Source organism: Antrostomus carolinensis, unplaced genomic scaffold, assembly GCF_000700745.2.
Source record: "Antrostomus carolinensis isolate BGI_N321 unplaced genomic scaffold, ASM70074v2 scaffold36085, whole genome shotgun sequence".
NCBI lineage: Eukaryota > Metazoa > Chordata > Aves > Caprimulgiformes > Caprimulgidae > Antrostomus > Antrostomus carolinensis.
In genome coordinates, this window is record NW_010317700.1 from 17,738 (window position 1) to 45,286 (window position 27,549).

Here is a 27,549-nt window from a genome sequence, read left to right on the forward strand (position 1 = left end):
CCCCCCCCCCCCCCCCCATGGAAGAAATCAAGAAAGTTTCACATCCAACAGGAAACCAGAATTTAATCTTAAAATTATCAAGACAAGGGTTCTGAAGCAAGTGAGCTGGAAAGAAATGATATTTTTCTGGGGAACTTTGCCCAGCATTCACTGAACGGTGGACAAACATGATGCGTTCACGCAAGAGCTGTCATTGTGCTATACTGAGGCAGTGTTTCTGCCTAGAAAACCCTTGGACTCTGACTGCTCTCTTCTTTCTCTCCCTTCTTCACACTCTCCACTTGTTTCTTAGCATCCTAGTAACTCTGCAGCCCCAGCATGAACCTCAAAGGGTGCACAAAAGAAAGGTGCACGAGAGAAGATGCACAAAATGCTGCACAGAGGTGGAGGTTTCTTGCAGATAGTGTTTCTAACCAAGCTGTCCCATGGCCGCTGCCCATAGGGACACAATGAAAAAAGCCATTGTTTTCCCATCTACCATTAAGTTCCCAGGGAGATGTCACTGCCAGGCTAACAAGCATTAGACTCTCTCTCTTGTAACCAGGACCATGGGACCTGACAGCTGTTCTGCCATAATACTCATATCTTATTTGGAGACTGAAGTTGGAAAAGCTGCTCTGGGGCTCTCCATGAGGACACAGTTCTAAAGGCTGCTAAATGCTGTGATTTCTGGCACTGAACTACTCTTCCAGGCCCCTGCTCAGTAAAGTATTTCTCACTGAATTAAGGGGAATTTAAGTATGTGCTTATGCATTTGAATAAACAGAAAAAGCCTGTTGAATCAAATGAACTACTGAGAGCGGAGTAGAAGCCCTCAAAAATCATGGAGGGTTGTGTTGTTTTTTGTTTTTGTTTTTGTTTTTGTTTTTTTTCTAAAAGTATCTGATATTTATTTCCAAGTCCTTATCTTATTTATAACAAAGAATGAACAAAATTCCTTTCCCAAGGCTGGATAGTCCTGGAGCATAGCTGCACCAAACACGGACAAAAATAAGCTTGATTTTAGGCAGATTAAATAAGCAGATGCTTTTTAGTCTCTTGACTTATTTATTTCCCTTTTGGTCTTTTTTATTCCCCTGTACACAGTAAACCTAAGGTTTTATGCTTTATCCAAAGTGTGCTGAATTCTATGGAACTCATTCTGTTGGCTTGAATGGGTTTTGGAGCAGACTTGTAGGCAGAGTGTGACAATATCTTTATATCCACTGTCTAGGAAAGGAATATTAATTATTAAAACAGTGATCCAGCAAACAGCCCCCAAGAACTGTCAATATTCACTCTACTTTGTTACTTAATTTAGACCTTTCTTTAGGACCATGAAGTCTGTAGAGGCTAAAGAGGTTTCCAGTTTCTAACTCATTGTATATACAACCTTCAAACCATAATTGCTTCTGAAGCACATTACACACAAAGCTGAGTGTACAAACAGTAGTTTCCAAAAACTATAATAAACCATCTTTAAAATGAATGTGCCCCAGATCAGAAGCCTCAGGTGGCTGCAATAAGGATGTTTGCTGCTGGTGATTTTGTCACTGGGGAAGGCACAGCCTGACAAGCTGGGGGTGGCGAGGGCTGCACAGTCACACAAGCGAGATGCAGCACCAAGCACTGTCAGGGTAGTGCCCTGGCCTCTTCCCTGACAAATCCAGCTGAATAAGCACATGGCTTTAGTGAGACAGAGAAATGCAAAACACCCTTATGCCCTTCTATTGCAGCTAGTGAAGTTCACATGGATGAGCTAGAACATTTTTGCCACCGTGGCCCTGATCCTGCTGTGACTGCTGCCTCGAGGGACCCTGCTGGAGGGTTGCTACAGAGGTGATTTTCACAGTGGAACAAGCCCCTGGTCTCTGTGCTACCCAGGTCCCACTGATGGATGCATTTCACTGCTTGACAGTGTTTTCCCAGACCCTTAAGTGCTACCTACAGAAGCGCTTGGCCTCCAGCATGTCATACCGGTATTACGTGAAACTGAGTCACCTGAGCTCAGGTCCCCATCCCCACACTAAAAGCAGAGGGGTACAGGCAGTTCCAATTCATGTATATATTGTCGTAGCACTCGATACACACTTTGAAATCTTAAAAGCAGATTGTGACTTGTCATCTATAACTAAAAGATATCGATACACAGACACACAATGTGCTTTTGCAAAATGACAGAAAAACTGTTCTTTTCACGTTACCTCAATGCAAACATGACTGCATTTTGCTTTTGAATAGCTACTGCTCTAAGAGACATATTATCATCAGGTAAATTAATTTGCTATCCATATTTAGTCATTGTAAATAAAAGAAGCAGATCAACCTGCATAGGTTTTTTTTCTTCTTTTTTTTTTTTGAGTTTGCATGCTTAATACAGAATTAATAGGTTTCAAATCTCACTGAACATTCTGTGTGAATTAACCAGATTCTAGAGTAATGTGGGAAGGAAAATAATGAAAAGTACAGCTTTTCATTTAAACATATCCAGCTCTTTTCATGCAGCATCTTCTTCTATGTTTTTTTTCCTTTTTTAAAAAATTACACTTTGCATTAAAGAACATAGCCAGTGTAAACACAGTCTGTAACACTTATAAAACAGTGCAAATTTTGTAAATTTTTGGGGGGAGGTTGAAATACATATATTTATAATGGAGATAAAATCACTTTCTCAGTAGAAAAATAAGTATATTAAACGCCTATATGTTCGGAACTTAACTTCACAAAAGAGCAAGTCATAGTCCTCTACTGTGTAATAAATTAATATCTTTTCTACATTTCAATTTTCAGTGTTACTGTCAAATGCATAATAATGCTAGAAAAAACAAGAGAAACATTATTTAGAACCTAATGAAAATCTTACAGATAACTGGTGTAAGAGGGCACAGAATAAAGAACTGGGGGAAGAAGCAATGGAAAAATACTTATGTCTATGAATTATTGCACATTTGAGATCATTCTCATGGCCAATTCTGGATACTTTTAAGTCTTAGGTCAGTGTTTGTTTCTATTTGACTGTAGGGTACAATTTAGGAACCACTGCAAAATGTCAAAGATTTACTGAACTTGTTTGCTGATGAAACCTCAGGCAGCCGAGTGCAGTGCTAATTTTTATTCATGCAATCAAAGAAAACAATGCTAAAACCATACTGGAATACAGACAAGGTTGCCTGCCATAAAAATATTTTTGGAAACTTGTTCCAGCAGATCTTATTGAGACAAAACTCTCATGTCTACTGTGTTTTCATTAAAGTCGTGCCAAAAAATGCAAAACTGGCTTCTGCCTTCACTGTTTAGAGCTTTTTCCTTGAATACTGTTGTCTCCATGGTCTGACTCTGCAACTCTTAGTCAACTGAGTATGGAAATCTCCATGAAACATACTGGGCCAAAGAAAACTCAACTTGCTGAGGAGTGATGCCTGATGCTGAGTACCTACATAACACTTCTTATTCATGAGCAGTAAGAATGCTCTCCAGGAAAGATAAATGACAGTGTCCTATTTGACCGATGGGATCACTCATGTAAGTAAGAAATGCAAGATTTTACCAGCTGCTTAAAAATATTACTTGTCACTAGTTGCACAGAGAGCAGAAATATTCCTGCTTCAGCCATATTTAAAAGGTACATACTTTGACAGGTAGATAAACAGAGAGAGAACTCAGGTGATTATCACTGCAATTGAAATGAGACTACTAGTAAACCTGAATAATTTAGCACTTCATTGCTGAATATTGCTGTAGTAATTATTTTCTACTGCTGATGTTCTCACAAAAAGGTTAATTTCAAATTGCAACTACTGATTTTGGAAAAAAATCCTATGTAAAATTACATTGAATTAACTGCAAATCTTAAAAGAGCTCAAGAGATCTTAAGAAATTTAAAATTAATGAATTGACCAACAGACAGACAGACAAATTTGTACTTAAGCTGTTTAAAAAAAAGTCATTAAAAATCTGCAAAAAATTGTGAAATAATCAATAATTGACAGAAAAATTCTTTAAAGTCCTCTTAAACATCTTCCGATATTCTAGTAAGTTGTTTAATAAAACCACATTGCTAACCATTGACTAGGAGTACAACATGCCTCAACAATAAAATGAAGAGATGCTGAGGTGAGCAGGTGATTTATTCTGCAACAACTGTTACTATGCACTTTATTGATAAAGCTTCATCTGCATCGTTTCAGCTGGTCATCTTCTAAAATGCATTTGTGAGACAATGTTACTGGGAAGGTTTCCTCCTCCTTCCTTTTGAGGATGATTCACCCCTTGTGCTCTGTGCAGGAGATAAGCATTTTTGTAGCATGATTAGAATTTCAAACTGTACTGAAGTCTATATGAAAAACCCAACAACTTCGGTGTATTTCAAATACTATTACTTAAATATGTATGGATCTTCCAGATCATATACAGTGACCTTCTATCCATCCTAGATTGAAAACCTATTGTAAAACCATGGGATGTGTTTTTTTCTATCCCCCCTCCTTTTTAAAGAAGCAATAAAACTGTACATTAAAAGACAGGAAGGACATTACTGAGTTACAAAAGAATGCCCCCTTTGTCAATAATTTGTAAATGTAAACAAAAAAGTTCAAGTAGAAAAGCAAACAAGTGTGCTGCTGCTTCAAATACGTTTTCTCACCCCATGGGGTTAGGCAAAGTTCTTTAAAAACATGTCTTCATGGTGGTCATGAAGCACCTCAAGAGAGTCCTGATCTTCACTACCAAATATCACTGGTGAAGCTAAGCTCCTTTGCTGACAAAGGTAGCAATGGGTTGTTCCTGGGAAACTCTTGGGGATCCTTCATGGTATTGTTAAGAGGTAGCTGTCCATTTAGTAGTGTCAAAGGTATGTTACAGTATGTGTGATGGTTGCTTATGGAAGCTATTGGCAATGTTGCTGCTGACATGTCATACTCGTATCCTCTGCAATAATGTCTCATTTGCACAGAATCTGCTTGATGGTAATCAGTTAAATCAGCCCGTGATTCTACCAAGGTGGCAGAAGTGCCTGTGACAGCAAGAGAGGGTACAGTCTGGAGGTCTCCAAAAAGGCCCTGCTCTGCAGAATCCAGGACCTGATGCCGAGACACCACCTCCTTTTTCTTCCCTGGCATTTCAAAGAGTAGGCGCTTCCAAAACTTAGAATTCAGTTTGCTGCTTTTTGGTCCTTTCCACTTGACCACTGAGAGAAGTTTGATGGTGTGCTTTAACGATTCCACTTCATGATAATTCACTTTCCCTTTTAATTCAGTACACTCAATCAAAATAACTTTGATTTCTCCACTGACTAGCATGTTATGGAGTCTGTTTTCCATCTCAAAAATACTCCATCCTCTCCTGAGAACATAGTCTGGAGTTAACACGATAATGAGTCTTCTGCTTTGTTCAACACATCTTGTGAGATCTTCAATGTAGGCTACAAATTATAGAAAGAGAGAAAGAGTAAAGAATAAAGAAGTCTATCATATCAAAACATCAGGCTTGCAATCAAGTATAACAAAATCCTACACCTTCCTGATCCACACCATTTAAGACAAAGGGCATTTCACATTATACTCCAACAAAAAATAGGATTGTGTATCACAACATATTTCTATTTATGGTGTACATATAGAAAACTCCTTAGTAACACCCTCCATCCTTCACTGGTTTTCCCTGTTCATCTCAACAGAATGACATTGACATAATAGCCTCACTGTGCGGATGCATTAGTGACTAAAAATACACAGTTCACTTACTGAAAAAATACAGGTCAAGATCAATGTAATATTTGTGCAAATTTTAACATTAACGCTGGTTACGATTAACATCGCATTGAAGGAAGCACGCTCTGGGAAGCAGTTCTTGTGTTTCAGATGCAAGGACATGAAGGTGCTGCAGGGTGTATGAATTGGAACTTGCAAGAGCTCAAAAAGAAATCAACCCTCATCACATGCAGAACTTGTGCTATTGCATAGAAGCATCAAGGTAGCTCTTCTTTAGGTATTGACCACAAAAGCACAATAACATTCATTGTGGCTCAATGGTCTGTTTTAATGTCACAAACCTGTGCTTCTATGTACCCCAAGGTAGTAACAGAAACTTCACAAGTGACAGGAACAAATGGAAAATTTATACATATGGGAGGTATTTATTTGTTGAGACATCAGTGACAAAGGAGTGTTCTTCTTTTATTCATGCATGTCAAGTAGTTGCAAACGATCAGTGTAAGCAGAAATGCTAGCCCCATCATAAGCTCCATGATGTCAGAATATACAACTACAAAATATTCTTGAAGTTGGACCTTGATCCCTGAGTTTCGCTTGTCCCAGGGATGGTAAAGAAGAGAATCCAATTACACTGGTCTATCATGGAACAGAATGGGAAAGAGATCTACTTACAGACCTGATCCAAAACCCATTCAAATGAACAGACTTCAACAAATTTCAATGGGTTTTGGGTCAAGACCAGAAAAATGAAATCACCACTAAGGTCAGAAAAGTGTTCATTGGTTGCATAGCATTGTGATTGCAAGCTTAGAGACAGGATATATATATATATATTTCTTTTTTAAGCTACATGAACTTCTTGACCATGCTACTCAGAATGTGTTGCTTGACAACAAAGGAGAAGCATGTGTTATAAATGAAGACTTGGACACAAGAGCTGCACAGAACAGATCTTTACTCAGCACAGGGCAGAGCCTCTCTTACACACACTGCCCTCTAGCAGGAACAACAATTACAAATAACATCATTAATCAACATCTGTTACTGCAAGACTCATTTTTATAGTCCCAGGCACCATACCACAGCATGCTTATTCACACCACTTCCAGTAAAGTAAATAGCTACAAAATAGCCCAACAGGAACATTCTAAAATAACTTATTTTCATTAAACTCAAGGCATAGTTACCATCAAATCTGCCTTTACCAATGTTTTATTTCACCACTTAGCAGCAAGAAAAATTTCTTTCACAAATGGAAGAAAGAGGCAATTTCAAACATCCCACAGACACACAAAAATTTAAGACATACACATACATTACAAATGTCTATGTAACAATCCTGACTTTTAGTTAATGTTTTATGACTTTAATCATGCAGCATTTACAGGTTGTGTTGTTTTGTTGGGGTTTTTTTCCCTTAAAATATTTTATGAGGAAAAGGCCCACATTGCTCTGTATGAAATAGTTACTCATTAATGAAAAAAAATCAACATTAAAATCCATGGGAGAGGCAGCAGATAGGGGAGAGAACCAGCAACAATGAGAAAATGATAAGCAGAACTGGTGAAACAAAACTTAAGGAAAGGTAGAAATGTTCAATACAATGGAAAGAGATTATCCCAATGTATCAACAGCTCAGACTCTTCATTTTCTTCCTTTCTTTCTGCTCCCAAAAAGAAAGAATTTAGGTGGGAAGCTTCATCATTAGAGGTTGAATCTGCAAGATACAGTAAAACAACAAACTATCATGCATCTTTCCTGAGACATATTCATCCCTTCTTCAAACAGCTCAGAACACTGCTATGAACAAGACAATTCTCTGCAGGACACAACACTGCTCAGTACCATATATCCAGGTTAGTGCTAAGCAGCCATGCGTATACTATATGCATCCAATTTAAAAAAAGTAAAAAAAAAAATAAATTAAAAATCACTCCACTTTCATCTCTTCAAATATCCAATGGCAATAATTTCAATAGCAACAACCCAGCAATAATCCATTATACCATCTCCATCAAAAACTCACCAGACTTTGCTTTAGTCAAAGAGGGAATGAGGTGGGAAGAAGAGAGGAAAAATTCCCTCTTTTCTCAGATGGATACTTCTCCCCTCTGTGCCTCTCCAGTACTTTGGTATCCCCTGTTACTTACTGGATATTGCAACAAGTTAGAGCTCTGTCTACAGATGACTACACAGACACCTTCACAAATGACCACTGGATGCTCCTTCAAATTTCAAGTTTGCAGCTGGTTCACTGATAGACATGGCAAATGCATGGGGGGTTTGTTGGTGCACTGAGGATAAAATCCACTGTACAATAGGAAACTGGAAACTCAAATGAAAAGGCAAATGCATTTTCCAGCCATCTGTTCCAGAAGAACTTAGTACTCCAAATAACTTCAGATTGGGACTACTACTAAAGGCAGGTGAAACTTCCCTAGAGCACATGGTTCCATTGGGTGCACTCTACAGTATGTCCAACATGCACAACTTACAACATTTCTGTGAAGAAAAGCATGAGGGGACATATTCCTGTGTGTGGAAATTCAAGCTTTATTTTTTCCAGTAGTACCAGACTGACGGCATAAACCTGTGAGTTGCTAAATCACCCGCCCTCCTTTCACTTCAGAATTTGAGACTGCCCAAAATAGCACAGGTGGAGATGTCTGTCTTAAGTGTTCAGTCCATTAGAAGGTATTAAATCCAAGCATTCTATATGGCAACATAGGACAGAGAAAGGGTTGTTTTCACCTTTCCAGTGAGCTAAGAAGTAATTGTCAGGCAATGGCTCTGTTTCACTTTCAAGAAAAAAAAAAAATGAGCAGGGATTTCAGGAATTATATCACCAACTAGGATCAACTGTAAAGTTTCAGATCAAGCTATTTCCATCAGATAAATATAATTTTGCTGAAAATTCACTTTTGCTGCAGAAGGTGTCAACTTCAATGACACTTCACTGTGAAGGACGAAAAAAATCATCTTGACAAAATCGGTATGGAATGATTTGTTTTTAATTCCAAAAGACTGTATTTTATCATAAAATAGAATGTAAAAATAAAATGTTAGCATTAGAATTAACCCACTTGATATTGAAAAAAGAATATTTTAAGCTTCGACCCTTTTTCCCCTGCCTTGAAACACTATTTTGCAATGTGGCATAAAAACTGTTTTTAAAAGGTTGGCATTTCCTGTAGGTCAAAACAATTAGAATGATGAGTAGCTCTATCAGTAACATTCTTGCATCATGTCCAATGCAATGCCCAAGGAGGTATGGACAGCAAGAACTTTTAGGCCCATACAAAACCATAGTTTTTGCATGGGTGCCCTTTAGTAATGAAGATAGATCACCTGACAGTAATGACCAAACACTGTCAACATGTAACGATGCTGAACTGTAGTTTGAAGCACTGAAGAAGTCAAAGACATGCATCCCATTTGCAATTAAATCATGCATAACTGCCTATTGAATCTTGAATGAGCTGCACTAACCACAGCCTGGAAGGAAACTCAGACAACCTAATATGCAAGCAGACTAAGAGCAAGGAAATTAATGAACACCACAGACACAGAGTTTCTTACACAAAGAAATGACTGACTAACCAGATTCAGATGATTTGCAGAAGCAGTTGAGGGAGAGGGAAAGAACACCAGAAATAATATAAAACCCTACAGATATATTTAGGAAACATGGTCTGTAGGACCACAAGAACCAACGAGTATCTGCCATCAACCCCATACGGGCTGGTTCCTGGCACTCTGAAAATAACCAGCCCGTGTTTGGCAACGCGACTATCACTTGAGAAAGTTATTTATAGGAGAATAATTCAGTCCTGGTTTCCTAACTGAAGCGTTCCCAAGCCCTAACTCTGATTACTTTATTATAACAAGAACAATTGCATGTCTTGCGTTTCCTGTTTATTAAGTATCTGTTGCTTCTATTAGCTCAGACCAGAAGAAGCAATGCAGCTGGAATTGCAGAAACACAGAGAGGAGTCACGGGCCCTCCCCAGAGAAAGCCCAACCCCAGTATAAGCTAAGGGACAGCCAAGGAGTTCAACAAAAACAAACAAATAACGCAGACACACTGCCCTCTCAGCAGAGCACTCCCTCAGCCATTGTCAGACTTTCTGTATCTGACATGGCAAAGGAAGGAGGGATTAAGGACAAGGAAAGGATGGGGATGTCGGAAGTGTCAGACTGAAGTATCTGAAGTCTGTGATTTTGGTCAAATTGTTTTGGCAATAGATGTTGGAATCAAAATTATGGATATTTAGAATCAAAGATTCAAAGACTCCTACAGGTTAGAAAGGGGCTCTGGAGGTGTCCAGGTCAAAACCCTGCCCAAAGCAGGACCAGTTGAGATTGCTCAAGGCCTTGTCCAGCACAGTTTTGAATACCTCCAAGGTTAGAGGTTTCTTCTCAGCGTCACTGGGTTCTGTTCTAGTGTCTGACCACCTTTATGGTGAGGAAAATTTTACAAATGTTTAAATAGAATTTTCAGTGTTGCAACTCATACCTGTGGCCTCTTGTTCAATAACTGTGCATGTCCAAGAAGAGTCTGTCTTCATCTTTGTCCTTTCCACCAGAAAGACAACAATAAGATTCCTCCTTGGTTTTTTGTTTGTTGGCCTTTTTTTGAAGAAACAGTTATTTTGGACTCTTCTCTTGTACTGTGTATTCCAGCTCCCTGACCACCTTGGTGGCCTTCAGTGGACTTTTAAAGGGTAGCCAGCCTTTCTGGCTTTAGTTCATGTGTCTTCCACTTTTAACTGTCATTCCTCCGTATCCCTGCTACTCCCACCCACGCCTGGCATGAAGTGTAAGACTGATACAGAGTAGACAACCAGGGACTTTTGAAAGGGGTTTCTAGAGCTGGGTACTCTATTCCCATTCCACATAAATGGTGTCCCATACCTAATTAAGGCTCCTTGGGAACCCCAGGCACATAGACCAACAGGGTTTTCTTCATCCAGGAACTCAGGAAGCTGGAATTCACCAGGCAAAAACCACACAGATTGGGCAGACAAAACTAGAAAGTGCCAGAACTGCAATATTAACTGGTGGATGCTTTTTATTACATGCCTTAGGTGCTTTCTTGTTGTGCTGACAACCTCTCATTTTGCAGGTAAAAGCAAAGATTTTTATTCCATCACAGGTGTTCTTTTCAGTGCCTGATCTCTAAACCCTGGGCTGAACTGGAGTGAATTGCTGGTGTTTTTTCAATCCTGTCAAGATCAAATGTGCGTATGCTTAGAGAACAACTAGATGATGCTCTAATAGATTTGTATTGCTGGTATTAAAAATCCAAATTGACAGTTTGACCTCTTCACTTTCAGGGTTTAAAATAATTTGCAGAAACTATGTGAGAAAAATATGTCCCTCTGATGTAGCCCCAATTTTAGAGGAGTCAAGTGCAAATAGATCTTTCTCTCTGTAGACACATCATCCTTAGCAAGACAGAAAATGGCTCAGGTAAAAACATAATTATTCCTGCTTTCTCCTTCCAAGCATCCAGTCCCCACAGGTCTCCTAACACTGAATTAAAAAGCTCACAGGGCTTGAGAGTCTGCTTACTTTGGGGAAGGATTTCTTAAAAAAAACCCTTTGAAAACTAATAGGGTGGAAAAAATGATAACTGCTAAGAAACTTTAATAACAACTGCAACTGTATCTCAGGGATCACAGTCTCCTTATACAGGCTAACACATTCAATTATGCCTTAGTTATCTAGGCAGAGAGTGTGCTGTCAGCTTTGACAGAATGAAGAACACTCGCTGTGGTAAGACCAAAGAATACTCTTTAAGAAAGAACAGCTGCTATAGTACGTCCTATAATGTGTAACTCAAATCCTGGGTTACAAAACTTGGCATTGCTGCTTACACAGCACAGTGCATTTCACATCTCCCTGCCATGTTGCCCCTCTCATCTTCCAGCCTGCATGGTTACACCGGCTTCTGCACAAGCGAGAGCAGAGGAGTGGTGGCTGCCTGAGCCCTGTTCCTACCTTGCCAGTTTGGGCAGGCGGGTCCACCTGTGCTACTCTCAGGCAGCTCTGAGTCATCTCAAAGGTCCTTGCTGGCCACCCTGTGGTGGGCATCACTGAGGTCCTTGGCATCCTCCATAGTGATTCTCCCACTAGGACAAAACGCTCCACTGGGATAACACTTGTATTCTGTCAGGTGTTTCTGTACCAACAGAAACCAACACCTACTGCAAAACATGACTCAGTCCCCTCTGACCTGTACTCTGGATGCCATGGATCTGGTTCCCAACAGCGAAGAGGTGCCTTCAATCCCCATAGCCATCACCTCTGTCCTCGTAGTGACAGCAAAGGTCTCTCCAAGAGCATCCCTGAAACAGACGGTCCTCAGTGCAGAGCAGAAGCGCAGAGCTTGGATGTGCAGTGTGAAGGAGCTCACTGCTGGGTATGTGACATCTGGCTGTGACCTCTCCCTCAGCTGCACAGGGACATGCAGAGCCTAGCACAGCTTTTCCCCAGAGGTTAGAGGTGAACTAACTGGACAAAAACTTAACCAAACTTGTCCCTGAATTTTTCTGGAGTAAACTTTTTAGTTTGTTCCGAAAGTGTGCAAGAAAGTTAATGAAAGTTATTTAACAAATTAGTTTTTGCTTGCTCTCAAATCCAAGTAGCAGCTGTACGTGTTGCTTCATGCCAGGAAGCAAGCGCAATAGCACACACCCTCCTGTGGTAGCACCTTAAAATTGCAGAGATTATATGAAACAAACGGCCGTACAAAACACGCCTTATTTGTTGTACTAGCAGAATGGCACACATTGAAGTACACAAGATACGGAAGGAAACACATTAGAATGGAGAGGGGGAAAGCATTACATTGCACTAGAAGTCATTTACACCAAGACAAGAAAATACAGTACATGTGAGAAGTCATAATTTCTAGAATAAAAATTACTGTGATCAAATCCCCATTTTCCTACAGAAATCTACCCTGAAGAGCTACGTACTTTGTCATATCTGACACTTTCTGAGACAGTCTCTCTAAAATATGTTTACCTCTGATGTTTCTAGCAGGCCCATACCACATCACACTGCCTGCTCTCTTCACCAGGCACTGCAAGTCCTTGTAAAACTGGTGAGTGTTAGGCAGAACATGTTTTGCCATGTTCTGCTTCTCCAGTGCACATGAAGAGCTTACAAATACAGGAGTCTGAGTATTCCCTCCTTCCCCATCACCTCTCCCTTCCTCTTGCCCTCTCAAAATAAAGTGCCTTCCCCCATATCTTTTTCAAAGTTAAAGCATGCAAATCATACTCATTTCAGCTCCACATTTTATTCTGCTTTGTCATTATGTCTGATTAAGCGTTCTTGAAGCTCCATGTGTTAGAATCAGGCCCTTTCATAACAGTGAAGAAGTGAGTTTGAGAGGAAAAAAGAGGTATTAAATCTGTGAATGTTCATAAATGAGAAATGACATTTTCAGGTACCCTACATTTTCAGGAGAGGTTTAATGAATACCCGAAGCGATGACAAGTATTTGCTGAGTGTCTGACTGACAAAAATAGACAAAACACTATCCTGGGTGGTACAGCAATTGGAAAGAAGAATCTCATTTCAGATTAATCTGTGCTTCAGTATAGTTATCATTGAAGGGCTAGCTTTAAACTCTTTATTCACTTGTATAATTATTATGTATAACTACTTAATTGTGGCATATGAAACAACTATTTACAACATTTCTGTGATTTTTAACACAAAAATATGTATTTTCCCTTAATAATATCTAAAAATTCAGTACTAATCACTTGTGCAGTCAGAAATAAGAAGGCTATGAGCCAAGCCCCCTTTCTGAAATATGTCACTAATGGAGTAAAACTCACACCTTGCAGGGGAAAGAGCAAAAGAAACAGGGGAAGCAGCTCTAACCTGGGAGCTGCAAATGAACATGATAAATTCAAGTGACTACATGGGACTTTGCATGACTTCTGACTATGCTCTAACTCCTCCTTCCCAATGGTACAGGATTCAGAGCTCTCTTTCTAGCTCCCTCAAATGTCAGAGAAGAAGTAGTCTCCAACTTCTGGGGCAGGCACTGGGTTTTGGCAGCAGCAAGGCAGCAGTTTCAAGTCTTTTGGCAGGCAGGTTGCTAATGCAGACATGTTCTAGCTGTTTCATGTTTGGGGACATCTGCTTAAGCGCAGCCATTGCTTTGTTTTCTTGTTCATATTTCCTATATAGTACCATATACAGAGAGAAGTTCCTATTGTATCTAATCTTTTGCATGGATGTGATTTGCAGACAAAATTCATAACAAAATCTTATTTTTCACAAGGGTAGTATTTCAAATAAATGTGTTATTAAAGCAAACGTACTGTGCATTCAAAATTCACCAACATGATGGATATGATTCATGATCTTTTTTGACTTGTCTAAAAACAAATCTGGAAGAAAAGATGCCATAACTACAGCTAGGAAGGCATTAACTGTTGGTACAGACATCCAAAGGTGCTGCTGAATCTTCAGACGTGGCAGCAAAACTGATTAGAAATGGACAACCGTATTTCACCATCAGCATGGAAAACAGCATCATATAACTGAGCTGTACGTGGTCCTCTGAAGAATTAGTATTACTTACACAATACCAGTTACTTACACAATACCAACACTGCTCTGAAACGCAACACTTGGTCAAAACTCTAATGAAAAAATTGCACCTATACCATTAACTGGGAAACTACTGTAGGTATTTATAAGACTTCAAAATTAGGGAAAAAAAACAAAAGACAATGGGAAAGGTTACTTTTACTCGTAAAGCTGATGTAGAAAAACAAATAATTACTGGAAAAAAATAACAAGCCCATTTTCAAAGATAAAACAGAGACTACAAAATCTTTTTTGGAAGTCTCCTACTTAGCTACCAGTATCTGATGACCTTGTGGGAAGGTCCAGCTCCTGCCTCCACTGAAATCAATGGCAGTTCCCCCTGATTTCAGTGGTGCAGGAGCAAGCTCTAACCTAGAGTTCAAATTTGCAGTACCGAGGAAACTTTTCCAATTCTCACAACCACTTCACAAAGAGAGGTTTCCCATACCTAGTACTTATTGCACAGTCCAAGTCTTCATGACACAGAGAGAATTAAAACTAAAAAGTCAAAAATACTTACTTCCACTAGGGATCAGGTCTCTGTCTGGAATGAAGAGCTTATATCCATAGTGCTTTTCTAGAACGTCCGGCAGAATTTCAAGTGCAAACTGTTCCTCTTCATTATTATCTCGACCTAATGCATCAGGATCCACTTTGGTGTATGAAAGATATGCATCATATTCCTTGTTGTCTGTAAGAAAAGAAATTAATGTTCAGCCTGCTGTTTGCATGAGCACCATAAAGAATACAGGAAAGTACTAGGAAAACATACTATCCCTTTAAACGACCAAGCATTTCCCAAAAAAGTTGGGACTTTTCACTGGAACATATAATCTAGCTTCCTCAGAGAAATTTTTCAGATCCAGACAAAGGATTTCCTTTCAGTTTTCTTCTGCATGTTGAGCTAGTTAGTAACTCTGCTTCACGTGGTCAGTGTACAGATTTCACATCTGAAAAGATTGTGGGCAAAATTTTGATACAAATACTAAAGCTAGAACTTCTTATTTTAATCCTTTATATATTACTAATGGAAATCTCTCTTTCAACTCCTATGCCTCAAGAACGCTACGACTGTGCAAAAGGTTTGAGCTTGGAAAAGTTTTTGAGCCTGGAAAGTTTTGAGCAAGGAAAACTTCCTGCACCAGCTCTCTGCATCCAAAATACAGAGCTAAGTGCTGGTGACTGTGCCAGGAACAGAAGTGGCACCACCATCGAGCTTGGGATCCATGCTGGGATCAGACTGTCTTAGTGGCATTTCTCTTTGCTATTCCTCTGCAGTAATGGAAAACAGTGTATTGAAAATGTCAACCTTCAGCAATTCAGCCTCCAGGGAAAAGCACAGCTGCCATTATTTACAGAAAATGAAAAATCAAATAGTTAATGTTGTGAGGACAAAATTGCATGACTGGAGGATTGCTGAGTACCAATTATCTGTAAAGAACAGCTCACATAAAAGATAATTAAAGCACTTAAAAATCATCAATCGATTCTGATAAAAAGAAAAAATAGCTAATCATAATACAATACATTCCTTGATGACCTTGAAATTATGGTTACTTTCTTACATTTCTTGACACAAAGCCAGACCCATGAGGGTCAGAGCTACAGATGAAGCATGTGAATAATTATAGTTAGTAAAAGGCAATTTGCCTAGTGTCACCATAGCTGTGTGGGAGGTTGTCCACCTGGCTTGCAGGTAATGCTAACTGCAGGAAGTAACAGGTCTGTGCAACTGCACACTGTTTGGGCACAACAGGGGAAATGTGTTCCCTGCTCTTCTGAATACACTATTGTTTCTAGATAGACCATTCCAGACTGCCTACATGACTCATAAGTGTTGCAGTGGGCTATGAAAATTACCTGTACTTGAATACCGTACTTCAGATCTTTAGCAGATACTAGTTACATGCATATTAATAACATTAATTATGCTATAATAAAAGTGTCAAGAATATAATTATAGGATTTAAAGCACTTAGATTCAGTTTATCAGGGCTTACTCCAGCTTCACAGGAGCAGGAATATTCTATACTCAGGAGAATTAAAGCTTCAATTTAAAAATACATGTTTAGCTTTAGGCACCAAACAGAATATATGCTAGTGAGAGGGAAGGGGGAGAAGAACACTGAAAACCAGCCTACTCTCCAGGCAAGCTGTACATTTCCACTAAGTTGTTCACAATCTCTCTATTAACTGAGGTAACTAGTTAGCCTCAGTAACAATCACCTCTCACTAGTTACTGGAGTTAGTTATCGGCCTGAAGACAATTCAATGGAAATGTTTAATGAAAAAAACCTGGTGAAAGGGCTGCCCACATACAGTATGGATCTCAGGAGAAGTGATCCTGGGCATAATGTGGTACTGGGACACGTGAACATGAATAGTTCTTCTGAGGAATCAGTTCACAAATGACATTCAAGCCTCTATAACAGATTGATGAGCAATTCTTCTGACTCCCATTTGCTCATGGCATGGCCCAGTGACATTTCAGTGAAAAGACTCCTTAATTTCAGGGAACTTTGGAAGAAAGTCTTAGGGCTTTACACTGTTGGGTGCTTAATAGTTTAAACTTAAACTGGCAGCAGGTATCTTTTGGGATTCATCTCAATCTAGACGTTTCATCACTTTGGGTCTCTGAAATATTTCCTTTGCATGTATTGAGTTTCCTGAGCAACTGCTTACCATCAGCTGCTTCATCTCCTCCAAAGTTCTGTCTGTAGAACAGCATTAACTCTATGTTGTAGCACTTATAGATGGTCACGAGCAAAATAAGCAGAAGAAGGATGGCTCCCAGTCCTCCAGCAAGCTCTATTTTGTAGATCAAATCTAAAATTGGCAAGGAAAGACAAAAAGGTTATGATCTTTCTCAGCTATATTTGCTCTAATCCACTGTACAATTCCACATAAAATTGTGTAGCTTCCAATTATAACCACTGTAACATTAAGGATGCCTACTTTTTTTGTTCATTACCTATTACCCATTTACTCCATCTACTGCCCATCTGAAATCACCATCCAGAATGCATTTGAGGCTATAATCATAATTCTTCTACAAGGGAACTATGTAGTGATTTTACACAAAGGATTAATCAACTTTTAATGAGCTTGTGGAGTTTGAAACTTCCGTATTGGCAGAGTGCATCAGCTGCTGTATGCAGCATATGAGAATAGATATACCAGACATTGTACTCCATTTGGGAGGCTCTAGTCTCCTCAGAATTATTAAACTTTGGTTTTGTATTTGTGAAGCCAGTGGATGAGCCGATATGAGCTGCCAAGCCAGGACTTTCGCTGAATTACTGGAGAATGAATTGAGCATGCAGAATGCCCAAGATAATGTGAGAAGCCAGAAGCACACATGAGGCTGCAAAGAGCCACTTACTTTGAGTTGTGACGGCTGCTAACAGAGTTTTCACATGTTTGTTCAGTACAGATTATACTTTAATAGGAACTGGTCCTAGTTAAAATTTCCTACTGGGATGCTTTTGTTAGGAAACACTACAAGCAGTCTGCATCAAAGACCTTCACACATTCATCCAAATGCAATTACCCATCTTTTACAGCTGGGAAAACAGAGGCATAGAAAAGTGAAGCACCATGTTAAAGGTCATTCAGCAAACCAATTCCAGAATGGGATAAAAAAACCTGTGAACACCAGTCCAGTGCTCTACCCAATATTAGACACTAACTTTAACAGTATTGATCTTTAGCCTAAAATGTCCTCTGAACACAATATTGCTCATAACATCACTTGACATATTACTTAGCCATAAAAGCAAAAGAAGACATTTTGACAATGGCTACCTCTAACAACCTAAGTAAGTTTAGATAAGACATAGTGAAGATGTTTGCTGAGATAAATACAATATGGACATGTAAAAACTGTAATGCGGGCAAGATAAAGTTTTTGTGATCTTCATGCTTCTAAAACTTAGGTCAGAAAAAATTATTGGTATGTCATTTGTGTCATTTTCAAGATAAGAAGCAAATTAGCTGTGTGTCTTTTGGGGTTATTCTTGCCTCGCCATGCCTTGTATTTCAATAATTAACATAAGATGTCACACTATTCCCAGTTTACAGTATCTCTGATGTCTGTCTGGCAAGAAGTCATGGTCTAATAGATGGAGAAAGTCTATTATAATAGTTATTTAATATCTCTGAGAACACAGGGAATCCATGGGACTTTTATTACTGTATTGGGTTTGCATGGCAAGGTTTTGGTAGTGGGGGGGCATAGGGGAGGCTTCTGTGAGAAGCTGACAGAAACTTCCCCTAAGTCTGACACAGCCAGTGCCAGCCAGCTCCAAGATGGACCTGCTGCTGGCCAAGGCTCAGCCCATCAGTGACAGTGGTAACGCCTCTGTGATAACATAATTAAGAAAGAGAAAAAACAAAACAAAACACCAAAACTAACTCTAGAAACTCTTACACTACAGCTGTAACTTGGATTTGGTGTTTATTCCTGTTTTTTTTTTTATCTAAGCTTTCCTAGTTTAGCAGGACTCAGGACTCATGACTTACACTAGCTTCAGTACACCTGATGTGCTGAAATCACACCTTTGAACAGAGGACAGGCATAACCTACAGCACTGTGACAACCTGGAGACAAAACAGAGTTACAAGCACCTCTTGCCAAACAGGGATAACACAGCCCTTAGCAGGTAAGACTTTGGAGGCAGGGGGATTTCTCTGGCTGAGATCTGTGTTTCCCCTTCACCTTTCCCAAGTGCCTCAGCATCTGGAAAGCTGCAGCACGTTACAATAGGAATCCAAGATCCCTTCTTTGACATGCACAAAGGATGCTGGTCAACAGCTTTCTAACCAGTCCTGCCCTAAATTTTGTCACAGGTCAGTAAATACAGTACTATTTCCTAGCTTGTGAATACTCTACAGTCAAATCCAAGCTGGAGAAAGCTAGGATAAGAAGTAATTATATCAAGTTGGAGAAAGGCAAAATTTGGTCAAGTATTTGTAAGAATTTAATAAATAACAAACAGGACAATGAGATAGGCAGTCAAAGGACACAGTGAAAACTCTGTGGTTATTTTAAGTGACACTTTAATAGCTTGAAAATCAGCCATTGAGAATGCCTGGGGGGAATATAAGCTTTCTACAGACACAATGCAGAAAGAAATGAAATAGTAGCCGAGAAATGATCCTTTCCACCTCCAAATTCTGTATTCAGCAGTGCTTCTTTCACTGTTTCAGCAGAGCTCTGAAATGTCTCCATTTTCTTGTTATAAATAAACCTGGTTTGTTATTCTAATACATGCAACACAGCTGAACATTTACCAGTGTCAACATAGATACAGTTACTATCAGTTGTATATTTATGATATTCAGTGGATGGAAAGGTAAAACATTTTTTGCACTAAAGAGGCTAATCCTTCATCATGATGACCAGGTTCCTAAATTAAAGTTGTGACATGCTGTCAGTTTAGATGTAGAATATACATTCGTGTATGTTCCACACCACAGCTGAGGGTTCCTGTTTATCAGAGTGGTTTGCACCTTCCGTATTTTGTTTTATCCTTATCACTTAGCTTAAAATGTAACCTATGTTATGCCCTTCTTTCTGGGAGGACATAAAACTCCCACCTATAGAGGAAACTGTTAAGTAGGACTTGATTCAACTGATTTTGACAGGACTGCATATATAACTTATGGGTCACATGAAAGAAAAGCAAAAAAAAGAGGACATTGAGCCCAATTTTTTCTCTCTCTAGTGGTCCTTTTTTGTCCCTACCTCACTTTTCATGTTATACAGATTATAGCCATGAAACACAGCGCTTAGCATCCAGCCTGCCTTTAGGTGAACCAGTAACTATGGATGTTTCTCAGAACTGTGGTGCCCCATCTAGAGAGGCCTTGGCTGGTCTTCCTTTTATTCTACCTGGCTCTTAGTTCATTTGTCCCATGGTGATACCTACCCTAGGCTCTGCAACACACTCCTGCACTAATAGTGTATTTAAAACTTCTCCAAATGGTGACACTTTGTGGGATTTTGCTGTGACTGTGACAATGCAGAGCACTGGCTTTTTTAGCTGATGCTAACTCTGCAACCCACAACCTGCTGAGAATGTCCTTTGCCTTAGTAGTCTGAAAGCACATGAAGGACAGGAACAGCTCTTGAAGGTGTGCCTTATGAAAACATTTATTCTCCTCTTCTTTCGGTAAATTAATTTACAGCCAAGAATAATGGCAGAGATATGGACAATGCATTAACTCTTCAGTTAATCTCCTGTGCTGATGGCTCTGTGGATTCACATAACCTTCTGTTGCTTTCCCAACAGTTACTGTCTTATAGCTTTTGTACTATCTAACAGACTGTATCTTAGAGAGATCACCATAAAATTTAAATGTCACCCTACTTAGGAATAACAGAAGTGATTGAACAAAAAACACAACAAGTGTAATGCGAGACTGTTACACTCCTTATGATAGTAACTTCCACAAGCAGCAGAGCATAGTAGCACCTTTTAATCTGGAACATTCAACCCCAAATGCTTTCCTTTCTGCTACAGATAACTTGTCAGTAGTGGTAGTCCCAATTCCAGGGACAGTACCAAGCAAAGCAACCATGATGGGGTAATTCTCCATTGATTTGTAGCTCCCATTGCAATGTTTTTATTCCCAGTGAAGTTAGAAATCAAAATGCTTAAAGCTTTCATTTCAAACAGCAAAGCCAGGAAGTGGAGAAATACAAGAACATCTGATCTCACTGCTGAGGTACCTATTCTAAGAAATGCACATTTTTAACTCCATCATACAATTACTTCTGGTCCATTCAGTCAACTCTGGGTCAAATTCACAGGTTGTTTAGACCAAAATACTTCCACTGACTATATTGGTGCTTTATGGGTGACTGTATTCCAGCCAGTGCATTACCTGCAAAGCTCATTCACTAAAGAGCAGTTCATGGGTTTTTTGGGTTTGTTGTTGTTGTGGTGTTTTTTTGGGTTTTTTTTTTTGGTTTTTTTTTTTGTTTTTTTGTTTTTTCCCCACAAATGGTAAACTAAAGCCATCACACAAACACACTTCAGCTCCAAGTAGGCACACAGGAGTCGAGCCTGGCTCAGAGGGATCAGCAGGACCTTCACTACTGGCTGATCTGTTGCTGCTGAGGCAGGAGAGAGTACAGGTAATTAAAAAGAGAATTACCTTTCTTGCGCAGAAGAACACTGGCATGTTTCCGTCCGTTTCTGTTTTCCACATGACACGTATAATTAGCCAAGTCTGCCTCCTCTACAGCATCAAAGATCAATGTCAGTTCAACTTCTTTTTCTCCAAGATGTTCTCTGAGGAGTCTGAAAGGAAGGATACAGTCTTCGTTTAACTGAATTAATACAGGTGGAACATTCCCAAAAGAACCATAATTTCTTAGCACAAGAGGACAGAGAAGACATGCAAAACCCCCACAAAGGGAACAGAAAGTTCTAGCAGACTTTTAGGCCAGAGGTACAGTCTTTTCACGTTGTAGTGTTTTCTGATGCTGACATTAAGTCTAAAAATATAACGCCCTATTCTCTCAAAAGGCTTCTTATCAGTTGCTCAAGAAAAAGTTACTGATCCTTTGAAGAAGGAAATGTAATGTCAAGTAAAATCTATCAGATTCATTTGGTCCTGTTAGTGTACTGCTGAGCAATGTGTAAGGGGGTAAAATAAAATACGTGATGCCATCACAGTCACCTGTGAACTCTCCATTGTAGTGCTTCAGAGAGTCTTTTCTCTGAAAAGATAGTGTATGACACTAAGAGGTAAAGGTGTCAGTAAGATCCAGGTTCACCAAACAGGAAATATTTTCTCTGGAGACCAATGTGAGGCGACTGGGCACAAAGTAATTAATCAGAGTGCTGTTTGGTCTGGATGGAAACTGCTTCTGGATAACTTAAAATTTTTCAGTAACACCATCAAACCTCAAATTTCTCTGTTACAAACCAAAATAGTTTTACGGTTTCCAATGTGGACACACATTTTCTTATGTATATAATTTCTTATAATAAACATGAAACTCCAAATTTGAAAACAAAACAGAAGTGAAGTATGAGGGCATTGCACTAGACATTAAAGAATGCAAACCTGACTGCTATAAACCACATATTTACAGTAAGATTTCATCAAGCACATAGCCTTTAAAGACTTGTGTGATCTGATAGAACTCAGAAGATGCACCAGAGCATCCACAACAATTCAGTTGCTTTCACTATCACCGTATAACTTGCAAAAAAACAAGTGGAAAAACATCTGTTTAAGAACAAGCATGTGTGTTGCATTTGGAAATTTTGATTGCATCTTTTTTGCAAATTCACTCCCATTTATTGTGTATTTTTCCATTTTTTTATTTTTTTTTTAATTCTATCCTTCGGTCCAAATGCTGAAAATAATGCAAGAAAGGTTGAATTTGTATCTTTTCTGGACAGACAAGAAACCTCCCAGGACAACCTGATCTGTTTGCACTCAAATCAGCCTAAATCATTGGAGGCAAGACAAATCAATTCTCATCTACCTAATAATATTCCATATGTATATAGACCAAAATATTTTAAACTCAGGAAAGTCTGTCTTCTCTGTTAGTAAACAATATGCTCTAAAATTTTTGGCCTAAAAATCGTGCTGCAAGGAACAAATAAAATCATTAACAGAGAAGCTATCTTGGACATTAATCTTGAGCACTCTGCAAATGCTCAGATTGTCTTTACTATAAACAGCATATTTTATGCAGAAAAAAATGAAGACAGATTACAATTAAGATAAAATAAACTATTATTCTGAATCTATTTAAAATAAAATAATTGACTTTTAACCTAAATTTAAATAATACAGGATTAGCTAAAAAGGAGCTTTCATAAAAAAGAATATGCATTTGGACTGAGAATTTTTTTCACTTATTTTCATGCTAATTGCAATCTTTAGGAAGACAACTCTTTAGAACAGGATCTAACATGAAAGTGCTGACAGACACTTAAACATTATGCTGGTAGCAAGGCGTAGAAAGATCTTTGTGGTGTTAAACCTTTCATTAATGCTTTTATTTTTTCCTCTTCTTTTTCTTTTAACGAGTACTCAACAGCTAATGATTCATTATTGCCACAGAAATACATAGTTAGTCACCTACTTTTTTTTTTAATACGTGTGCAGCCTTTAATCAATTGAATTTTGTAGTTACTTCAGAGAAAGTTGAGCACATATTTTTGGGTAAGAAAAGGGATACAGTATCAAGAAGTAAAACCTTAAAGTTGCAATGGGATTTGCTGCAGTCCCAGAAGGGGAAGCTCTGTCCCTATGTGAGTCAGGGGGAACTTCACCAGTAACACTGCCAACACATGCCAGCTTCCACAAGCTGAGAAAATAATGGGTCTTTTTTCTCATTTGATCAACAAACTGTAAGAGTAATTACACCATTTAACACGTAGCTAAATCAATGGTGTTTGACAGCTCCCAACAAACAGGATGAAGATGTGGGTGAGTAAAAAAAATACCCAGTGCTTTCCTTTCAGTCAAGTTTGCTTTCTTATTTTTCAAGTGGATGCATTTTATTTGATCTAAAACAAAACACTTTGTCTACTGATTACTTCTCAGTTAAGAAAACACAAATTAAAACCCAAACCATACATTTCAGAATACAAATATTTTCTTTAAAACCTACCCAGTGTTTCAGATTTTTTCAAATCTTGTCATGTTTTTCCAATGCATTTGTGCACTAAGTTGAACCTGAAGTTAAAATACTTTCCCCTTGAAACCACATTTTCCTAAAATTTCTAGGCTTGTGTGATCAGAGGTGTAAAAGCCATAAGAAAGCTTCAGCTGAGTCTCTTTACAAGACCAAGGCATTAATTCCAAACCTTTACTAATCTGCATGTGTGCTGAGACTTATCAAAAAGGAAACTTTTATTATTTATATAGTTGAAGATCTGGACAGTGAACTGGGGTATGAATTCTAGTCCCTTCTTTCTAGCCCTTAACAATAGTCTGTAGATGAAAGGACAGATCTGTGTGTACATAAGTACCTCTCCAAAGAAAAGTAGTTCAACTAACAATATGGCACAGTGATCTTCCCTCTCACTTTCCTGCATCATGTTTCTCATTCTCTGCCCAGCAATTGTCTACTTGAATAGTATGAGCTTTTTAGGAGAGGGCTGTAATTTCCATACTTCTCTGCAAAACACCCAGCACATTAGCCAGGCTGCGATGGTAATTCTGCCTCCCTCCCTCCCTCAGCATCCTCTCCTAACAGAATACAACCTCCTTTACTTGTCTGAGCATTTTGCACTCATCAGTTGACTTCTGTGGGTGAAAAGGCAGAATGCTAAATTAATCAGTAGGAAGAAATAAGGCTGCAGTTCAAAATGTCTCCAATTCACTTCTTTTCATGCCTTTATAATGACTTATAACTATTTTCACTTTAAAAAAGCAGAAGAGAAGAGAAAAAAAAGGACAAACATGCTCTACAAGTTAAGGCACCTGCAAACTGCTCTGCAGTGTTGCCTGAAGAAGAAAAAGAAGCAACTCATAGGTGGCTAAGAGAATAAGATTTGTGCCTGAAAATACTTCTTTACCATGGCAAAGAGACCGTGCTGAAATTTGCTGTGAGCTTCTGACAATTAGGTACAACTGACAACTCTGCAGGCAGGCTTAAAACTCTGATAACTTCTTTAACAGTCCTGGTTTAATTTATGTGACATTTTTACTACCACTGTGAAAAACCCACCTGGCAAGCAAAGTCTCCTACTCCTTTTCTCCCTATGCATGTCTAACATTTGGAGATCTTAATTCAAGGGAAGGTAATGAGGCCAGTTAGAGAGGGGGTCATTGCCTCCAAGTCCTGCAATGCTGATTACTCTCTCTTTATTATGAGGCTTTGTAACAAGATCTAACAAATAACAAGTCCCGAGCTACACATATATTACTCATGGTGAAGTCTGCTTACCAAAAAAACAGTTTCATGGGTTTGATTTGAACAGAAATGTTCAAGTCATGTGCATCCTTATTTCAGTGCTTTCATAACAGCAGACTACCTGAGTGGTAACTCTGCATGCTAGAGGATGCAAACTATGGACAGATGTTTTGTACTCCAATGCTGCATTGATCTGCAAACCTGAACTCTCACCATATACAGCAAATCCAGAGACACAATGGATGTGTATAGTCCAGGGTAAGGACAGCACCAAAAATTCAGTTTTACTAAATTTTTGAAATAATTTAAGATAGGGGATGTGCAGTTAAAATGTTAGATACTTCCTAAAGGAACAACCCATGCAGTATTTTGGTCTGGTTGTAACAATTCCCAATTACTTGTCATTTCTCAACATTAACAGAAACGCGCTGTTACTATCATACAGAAGCAAAGTAATGGGAAAAGCGTTTAACCAGAAAGTTCACCATGGCTTATCAAATTAGAAACATACACAACCTTTTTTGAATTACATCAATAAATACGACTGGGTGGAAGATGTGGGCTGGCTCAGGGTACTGACAGAACAGTTTCCCCGAAGCAGCATACCTGTAATGGGACGTATAAACAAGAGCTGTTACTGTGAAAAAGGAATCTGCAAAAAGTTACTACTGCAGTTGCCATAGCTACTTCTAAATGAGAAAAGGGATGGACTGTGGCACTGCTAGTAATGATGCAGTAGGTTTTGGTAAATGCTATGTTTGTAATGTTGGTTGTGAAGCACAGGAGATTAGGTACATGGTAAGTAGCTTTGCTGAAGAGAAGATTCACTGAATTTTGAGGGGTCTGTAAACTGAGTCAAAGCATTTTAATGGAGTGAGAAAAAGGAGCTGTCACAAAATTAATTTGAAACATGGACGTGTAATGAGATGACACAATGAAGGACAAATACAGCTTTTTCAATCTCAATTTCACTAACAAATGCATATAAAGGAAAAGTTTTGAACTGTGCTAGAGCTGGAGAGCTCTTTAAATGCAAACCTCAAATTGTCCTTCTGATGCAGAGGAAGAAGATGATGAAAATCACTCTGTTCATATATATATATACACACAGCAGAGAGGACACAATGTCATTAAATGCTGATTATTTGCAATGGCAGAACTTTCCAATAATTGTGTTTTGTGGTCAGAAGCCCAAAAAAGGATTGCACACTTAAAGTCATTCAGGTAATATATGACAAATTCCAGTTGTATGCAATTAAGGTGCAGTGGTAGGTCAGTTATTTTAGTATATCTTAATAACTAGTGGTTAAATGGCTGAACTTCAAATTATTGATCAAGTAATAAAGCAAAGTAATCTCTCTCTCTGCCTGCTCTCCAAAATGGCTTTCACAAGAAACGAACAACTCAGAAATGAGACCAAAAAGATGTGCAATAGAAGGTGCAAAGACTTTGTCTTCCTTTATATTCATCATGTCTGTAGGAGCTGGGACCATCTTGTCCATAGTATAACCATAGCTTAGTCTTTGCTCTAAGAGCTATTTAATTGGGTAATTATTAAACACGGAAGACAAGAAGATGCTGTTAGGTGCAAATTCCATGAAAGTTCATGAAGATACAAGTGTTTTTTTTTTCTTTACAACTGGTACAGGAAATGATAACCAGCATCTGGGACAAGCCAAGCACAAGTCAGATATTGGACATCTTCACACAGTGACTTCCTTCTTGCCCTTAAGCATTAGGAGTGGAGGAACAAATACTTCAAAAGCCCTGGTTAAGGCATACTGAGAGCCATTGTGGCAAACAACACAGTAGAAGAGAAAAAGTATGGTGACCTTGACAGGAGACCATTCATCTTTAAGATTAACACTGATGCTGAAATGAATGTCATCTTGCCAAGGACTGCCACAAGGGGCAACTGCAGTGGACAGCATCATTTCCACACAGGGCTAAAATCAGCCCCCAGAACACTCAAATGCTTCAGCTACCATCAAGGGAATTTGATAACAGATTTTCAGATACATAGATAGCTACTATGTCTTTAGAGTTTATTCACAAGAATGGAAAGGGAGCAACTCACATTGCCTTAGTTCCAAGTAATTCTTCACTCTTTAGACAGAGAACTATTTCCACTTCCAATTAAAAATTTGTTTTTTAAAAAAATAAAACAGGTTTTTGGGATATGTCATGTTTTTAACAGTAAATACTAAAAAAATTACCTGACTTCACCTTCTCTAATGTGACCTTCTAACTCTTCTATGAATTTTTCCCCTTTCATCCAGTAGATCATGGGACCTGATTCTCCACTGAATCCAAAGAAAGCTTTGCAGGCCACAGTCAGCGGGTTTC

The 27,549-nt window shown here is 38.8% G+C and overlaps 1 protein-coding gene across 1 annotated transcript; it reads right to left on the minus strand.

Annotated features, from left to right (window-relative positions):
* Positions 1-4,700: 4,700 nt before the first annotated feature.
* On the minus strand, positions 4,701-27,549 carry IL1RAPL2 (interleukin 1 receptor accessory protein like 2; the record flags this gene model as incomplete). Its single annotated transcript, XM_029085129.1, has 5 exons — positions 4,701-5,398; positions 14,830-15,000; positions 16,992-17,135; positions 21,471-21,616; positions 27,420-27,549. Coding segments are annotated over 5 exons (1,289 nt in total), but the record flags the coding sequence as incomplete, so codon positions are not given.